This window comes from Myotis davidii, unplaced genomic scaffold, assembly GCF_000327345.1.
Source record: "Myotis davidii unplaced genomic scaffold, ASM32734v1 scaffold1059, whole genome shotgun sequence".
NCBI lineage: Eukaryota > Metazoa > Chordata > Mammalia > Chiroptera > Vespertilionidae > Myotis > Myotis davidii.
Genome location: NW_006290038.1, coordinates 552,841 through 559,897, shown reverse-complemented (window position 1 = coordinate 559,897; position 7,057 = coordinate 552,841). Strand labels below are relative to the sequence as shown.

Below are 7,057 nucleotides of genomic sequence, written 5' to 3'. Positions count from 1 at the left end.
CGGGTTCTCACCCCGCAGGGAAGGGGGGCAGACGCCCGAAGGCGAGGGGCAGGCCGCACAAGGCGGTCCGTCTGGACTGGTTCTGAGTTTGGCTACTGGGTCCGTCATTCCTGTGCTGGGGAAGAGGAGGGGCCTCGCTCTGGGAGGGGCCAGGCCAGCGAAGGCCCCGCCAGCGGCTCAGGAGGCCGTTCCCACGGGAACGGGGATGGGCGTGCTGCAGGCTGGCGGCGGCTGTGCTCAGACACCGGCTGGTTACACACAAGCCAAATAAAACCCTGCCGTGTTGGCAGGGACCTTCTGTGTGAAGAGTTTTTCTTCTCCTTTTCAAGGTCAAACCAGCCCGGTGTTTCCTACTTTAACTGACAGATTCCATTCTGCAGCCCCTCCCATAAGGGAGAGCAGCCACTGAGTCCCATCAGGTCCCTAATGTCTCCATGACCAGATGTTCCATCACACGGTCAGCGACCTGGGTCCTCTGCTGTGCGGTCAGTTGTGGGCGCCCCCTGCTGTGCGGTCAGTGATGGACGCCCCCCTGCCGTGCGGTCAGTGGCGGGCGCCCCCTGCTGTGTGGTCAGTGATGGTGCTGAGACACTTCTGGGTGGAGCCAGGGACCCTTGGGAGCTCAGTGGCAGAGCCCACGCCCCCACTTCTGCTGCTCCCCCTTTTTTCTGTCGAAGAGGCAAAAGGCCTGGCCAGTTCTCAGCTGGGGGTCCTTCAGGCCAGCTCTGCTCCACGCCAGGCTCACTGGGTGAGGGAGCACCAGGTGAGCTCTGGGTCCCACTGACATGCTGATGACGACCGAGCGTCCTGGCAGCTTGCCCCTCCCTGCAGGTTGTCTGCCCTCCTGGGTGGGAGAGGGCAGGGAGTCAGGGGCTGCAGATCAAGCTGCCCTGCGCCTGCCGGAATGGCTTCATCCACAGCACGTGCCGGCGAGGCCACGGGGCAGGTGCCCTCAGCACAGCTGGCGGGAAACTGTGTGGGGTTTCCTCAAAAATTAAGACTAGAGCTACCGCCCTGGCCAGAGTGCTCAGGGGTTAGAGCGTCAGCCTGTGCACCAGAGGGTCTCGGGTTCAATTCCTGCTCTAGGGCATGTACCTCGGCTGCGGGTTTGATCTCCAACCACGGTCAGGAGTGTGTGCGGGAGGCAGCCAATCGATGTGTCTCTCTCACATCGATGTGTGTCTCTCTCTCTTCTCCTTCTTCCCTTCCACTCCATCTAAAATCAACGGGAAAATATTCTCAGGTGAGGATTAACAAAACAAGAGGATAGAAGAAAAAGAATAGAGTGACCACATGATCCAGCAATCCCACTTCTGGGTGTTTGCTCAACAAAAAACATTTATTCATAAAGATATGTGCACCCCCATGGTCACTGTAGCATTCTTCACAGTGGCCGAGACATGGAGACCCCGAGTGTCCTTGGACGGAGGGCTGACAGAGAAGGGTGCATGCCCACAGGGCTGCCGGCCATGAGAAAGGGGGGAGGCTGTCATTTGTGACGGCGTGGATGGAGCTCGAGAGCATCAGGCTAAGTGAGGTCAGACGGAAAAGCATGAGAGCCGAGTGATCTCACTCACACGTGGGACATGAAGCTGCAAGCGGCGACTCAGGGTCAAGTCCTGAAGGGTCGAGTGCATGGTGACGGAGACCAGACTGTGGGTGGGAGCACACGGTCAACAGGTGTCACATTATGACCTCGCTCCTAAAGCTTGTCACTCACCAATGTCACCCAATACGTCCAATTTGAAGAGAGTCACCGGCCAGGCAACCGGCCGCCACTCCCCTCCCTGCCTCCTGCCTCCTGCCTCCTCCCCGGTCTTACCTGCACATCACGCTGATGCCCTGAAACAGGACGGGGAGAGAGACACGTACTCAGTGACCAGTTAGGGGACCCCCTCTCTGGGTCCCAGGCTGGCGGTCTTACGGCCGCCGCCTCCGGCTTTGGTCCCCTCGTGCCCCTGCTCAGGCGCACAGATCCCACGCTTGTGGTGACACATCAGATTCAGAAAACCAACTGCTCCCTGCCCGCCGGGAGAAAAGACCAAACCAGCAAAACCAAACAGATCATTTTATTATCATCGTCCTTTACTAGAAAATTACTAAAAATTTATATATATAAAAGCCTAAGTGACCATTACGACTTGACAACCGGATGACCGGCCAGTAGCTGTGACATGCACTGACCACCAGGGGGCAGATGCTCAATGCAGGAGCGGCCCCTTGGTGGTTAGTACACCCCACAGCCAACCTCCCGTGGCCTCGCCCCCTGACCGGCTGCCCCATTCTGGACTGGGCGAGATGGCCCAATCAACCCAATCGCTGGCCAGGCAGAGGGACCCCACCTGTGCACGAATTTGTGCACCAGGCCTCTAGTATAAATATAAAATCTCTAGAAAATTCCCAGGACAGCTCTGCAACCTTCCTCCCCCGAGATGGGACAGCAGGGGCCTGCACTGACTTGGGACAGGAGCGACCTGGCAGAGCTGCGGTCAGAGGCCAGCTCTCCGGGTCTCAGCCCATCATCAAGCCAAACCCATCATTCCTGACCCAGCCCGACTCCTGACCAGCCCCAATGCTGAGGCAGGAGAGTGGAGTGTGGAGGTCTAGGTGTGTGTGGCATCAACAGGGAGAACGCCCCCAGTGCTTCCCCCAGGGCCAGTGGCTGTGTCCACTGGCTCAGCCAGCAGCAGAGGGCCCACAAGAATGAGGTCAGGGCCAGCCCATCTCCACCCTTTTCCTAGGATGTGGGGCTCTGCTGGGGCTGTGGGGGGCTGAGGGTGGGTGTGCGTGGAGCTGGGGGTGAGGGTGGAGGAGAGTGCAGGGGCTCTACTCAAAGGACAGCAGGTCAGGGTGCGGCCCCTCGCTGTCCAGGCTGCAGGTCCGCACCCCGGGGCAGGGGCTGCTGTCCTGTGGCAGCTCAGCCGGGCGGCCAGGGCTGAGGCTGGGCTGGAGTCCGCTGCTCTCGGTGGGGCCGGGCGGGGAGACCCTCCTGCACTGGGCACCCTTCAGCCTGGGCTCGCCCGAGCCATCCGGGTGGATCAAGTCAGGCACCGACAGGGACGCCTCGCCGTTGGGCAGGGCCACGTCCACAGTGGCCTCTGGCGGTGGAGCCCCCGCTGGGCCGGGCTGGGCAGGGGGCGGGGAGCACTCCAGGCTGCTCAGCACGGGCTGGGCCGAGATCAGCATGTCCTGTGTGGTCTTCAGCGCCCGGGGCATTCGCTTCCGGGTTGTGGGTGGCGGCGGTTCTAGCCGAGGGACGGCTTCTGGCAGGGCCGGCCTGCAGGGGTGACAATGACACACCTGCCCGACGAGCCCCCGCCCAGCTGTATGCTTGCTCCCCTGCAGCACCCGTACCGGGACCACACCTGCTCTCCCTCCCATCGCAACCTGGGGCTCAGCGGCTCAGCACAGTGGCTTCGGGCTGTGGCAGACTCGTGCAGAGGTCAGAGGTCAGAGGTCAGAGCGGTGCAGTGAGGACCCTGGGGACGGGGGGAGGCACTCACCCGTCATCCTCCCCGCCGGGCGTGCCGGCCAGCTGGGCCTCAGCCGTCCTGTTGACCTCCATGGCGCCCACGCTGCCCAGGCCCCAGGGCTCCCTCCTCCGCAGGAAGTCGTTCACCTTGGCACCCACGGCTTTGCCCAGGTTCCGGAGGTGCTGGCTGCTGCCCACCCAGAGGCCCGGCCCGCCCAGCTCCACGGGCCCCAGGGGCCCCAACCGGGATGCCTGGGGCCCAGAGTGGCTGGCCTGCGGCTTCGGTGGGAGGGACGCGTTCAGATTCTCAAACATGCTGTGGCCCACTAGGAACAGACAGAGGCGGCGAGTGAGCGGAGGCGTGCACCCCGCTGTCGGCATGTCCCGCCCCGCCCCATGCCCAGGGCTGTGTGAGGAGGTAGGGACATCCAAGACAGAGCCAGCAAGACCCCGGACCTCCCCGTCCGGGTCCTGGGTGGGACATGGGACTGGAAAGTCTGGTCTCCCCACCCCGGTGAGCAGTGACGGCTGGAGCGGGAAAAGGCTAACCCACCCCTTTAAGCTGCCTCCCAGACTCACGGCTGTCCCCTCGCCGGGACCACGAGCCCCTGGGAGTAAGGAAACAGGATGAGGCCGTGGAACGGGCGCTCTTGCGTTGCTGAGAGTACGTGTGAGCTGCGCCTCGGGCCTGGACAGCACGGGCAGGCGGCAGGTGTGGGTGCTTCCCCAGGGAGCCTCGTGCATAGCAGTGTCCCCAGGGAAGTCGGCGCTGACCGCACCCACCGGGGTGGAACCTGGGACAGTGGGCCAGCCCCGCAGAGGCTCCCCGAAGCGGGAGAGGACGACCCCAGCTCACTTCGTCCTCACGCATCCCCCAGAGAGCCGGCGAGCCGGTGGGAAGGAGCTGTCTGCTGAGGCGCCTGGGCCCTGACAGCCGAGGTGGAACCAGAGCTCCATTTTGCCGTTCGATGCTTTGCCAGCTCCTGAGCCTGCCTGGCGCCCGTCCCTCCCTCGGGGCCTCTCTGGCTAGCACAGTCCACGTCTCATTCATCTCTGTATCTTCAACAGCGGGCCTGGGTCTTACACACAGTAGGTGCTCAATAAATATTTTGAGTTTAATTCTGAACCCATTTTGCAGATGGAAAAGTGTGGAAGCCAAGCGTGTAGCTCAAGGTTTGTAATGAGAGTGGCTAGAACTCCATGCCATGCTGTCCACACTCCCGTGGCATCCTTGCCCCTGCAAACCCAGCTCACACCGCAGGCGGCCAGACACGGGTTTCTTCAATCTGGGGAGGAGAGGTCTGGTTGGCCCAGGCTCCTGTCGGGTCAGCACCTCTGCGACCCGCCTGGCCTTGCCGGGCCATCCTCAGATGAGCTGAGGTGAGGGCACACTTCTCTCTGTTGGACTTCTGGCTGAGCGCTCCCCTGCCTGCGCTGCTGGGTCCTGCCGGGGAGCTCTCTGAGCGAGCAATCCCTCCTGACCAGTGACCTGGGAAGCCGCATTTTAAAGGTCTTTGGGCGGCAGGAGGCGCCTGGGGGAAGAGATGTGGAGACCTCCCTCCACGATGGACCGCAGTCTTGACCTCTGAAATGTCCCCTGACCGCTGTGCAGGAAAAGCACCCCTGTGGGGACTTGTGGGGACTCACTGAGGGAGTCCCTGGGGGCGTGGGGTGGAGACCCCCTGGCAGGAGCTCCCAGCTCAGCCCAAACAGGGCCTCCACCTCCAGGCCTCCTGAGGAGGTGGCTTGTTTTCTGCGTCATTTGCCAATCCCGTCCCACATCTCGTGCATTTTCTGTTATCATGAAATCTGCAAACCAGCAGCCAAGGCCTGGGAGACTAAGGCATTTGACGGTTTCCACCAAATCAGGAGGTGTCTGGACCGGAGAGTGGGAGGGCGAGCCCCTCTGGCTCCGGGCTGCCCGCTGGCTTACGGGGCCGAGCAGCCAGCGGGGCTGAAAGCAGGGCAGCGCTCTGCCGACTGTGGGCCCCTGCGACGACTCTTTCAAAAACGCTTTCTAATGAACATGAAGTAACCTTGCCCAGGCGCCACTGGCCGGCCTGCGCTCTCCCTCGCTCCTCTCCGAATGTGCTACGAGCCCTCAAGGAACTGAAAGCCCCTCAGGCCCTCTGCACAGCCCGAGTCTGCCCGCTGACCGTGTCTCCAAGACGACAGGCTGCCTCCTCCAGGGGACGGGCTCCTTGTGTGGTTTTTACTTCTGTGACGCCCGGCACAGGCCCTGTGCACAGCCGGCATTTGGTAAGTTGGTGTCACCCAGTGGAGTTTTCACATGATACTTAAAAACTGCCGCACCGTGGGCTGAGAAACATGCAGAAGCTGTTCCCAGCCTCTTCAATGCACACAGCCTGCTCCTCCGGGGTGTCTGCAGGGCCCTGGGGTCCGGCGGGAGACACCGCCCTTCTCCCCAACGTGGTCTCTGCCTGGGGCTCCTCACCCTCCCTCCGGCTCACTGATGACCCCACCCCACCCCGCCCTCGCAGAGGCTGGTGGTTCAGACAACGGTGGCGAGGGGACCCCGTGGCCCTCCCAACACCCCGACATGCACATTGCGTCTGGGGACAGTGATTCATAAGAAAGACGGTCTCTTACCTGTGCGACCGAGAAAGGGCTCAGAAAGCAGGTGGGGAGCAAACAAGAGAGAGACAGTTTATGCAGACGGACCACATGCGCGTGCCCTCCTGCCTGGGCCTCCAGCAGGGCCACCCCCAGGCAGAGGAAGGAGACAGAGGCCCCACAGCTATCACAGGCCTTGGGGCCAGCTCTCCTTCGGTTTTTCAACAAGTAAACAAAACAGCCGTGTCCAACCACCAAGCAGCAGGCGCTGGGCCCGCCCCACAGCTGCTTCACACCAGCGTCTGAGCTCCCGGCCACAGCGGCAGATCAACCGCCATTCCTATGGCCACGTGCGCAGCACTCATTACTGAGCCGTCTCTTTTCCACACGCAAATCGCTAGATTCCAGACCGGGAGGGTCGTCTGTGCCAACTGTCTGAATTAACACAGGGGCCAGGGAGCCAGGGCAGGTGCCACACGGGGCTGAGGGTGGAGTGGGATGACAGGCTGGCCCAGGTGCCACGGCCAAGGTGCCGGCACCAGCTCCCAGCCCACCAGTTCCCAGGCCCTGGTGAGGCTCATTGAGGCGCACCGTCCTGCAGACGGTCGGTCCCGAGCACGACCACAGACAGGACGGCAGCTCGGGCAGCCACAGAGGCCCGGGTACGCCCATACTCCCTGCTGTTCCCAGAGCGGGGGTGCGTCCTTGGCACAAATGTGCCCCATTTGAGATCTAAAGCGCGGTACGCACCAGGGGCTACACACCGAGTTGCCACCCTTCACAACTGTCTAGAAGGGGTGCCTCCAGCTGACCTGCACGAGGCCCTGTCCCCTCACCCTCCACAGCCCCCATGGGCCAGGCTGCTCGCAGTGAGCAGTGTGGAGTAAGCCGGCCGTTTGCTGAAGCAGACGGCACCCCCACTTAACCACCCCCCTCCCCTAGGAGACGGCACTGAAGTATAGAGCACAAAGCGGCTTTGTGTGGGCGAGCGGCCTTCCAGCCTCAGGAAAG

At 62.3% G+C, this 7,057-nt stretch overlaps 1 protein-coding gene across 3 annotated transcripts in view; it reads right to left on the bottom strand.

The window, feature by feature from the left end:
* Window positions 1–2,317: 2,317 nt before the first annotated feature.
* LOC102751332 (chromosome unknown open reading frame, human C1orf226) overlaps window positions 2,318–7,057 on the bottom strand; it is an 18,445-nt gene continuing 13,705 nt past the window's right edge. The window contains exons 1-3 of one of the 3 annotated variants that reach the window (XM_006763167.2): window positions 6,083–7,051; window positions 3,504–3,798; window positions 2,318–3,277 (exon numbers count right to left, since the gene is read on the bottom strand). In XM_006763167.2, the coding sequence (XP_006763230.1) occupies window positions 2,827–3,277; window positions 3,504–3,787 (735 nt within the window). In that variant the 5' untranslated portion in view covers window positions 3,788–3,798; window positions 6,083–7,051 and the 3' untranslated portion in view covers window positions 2,318–2,826. Of the gene's footprint in view, window positions 3,278–3,503; window positions 5,891–6,082; window positions 7,052–7,057 lie in introns of those variants that run through there. The other 2 variants (XM_006763168.2, XM_006763166.2) reach the window with 2 other exon arrangements.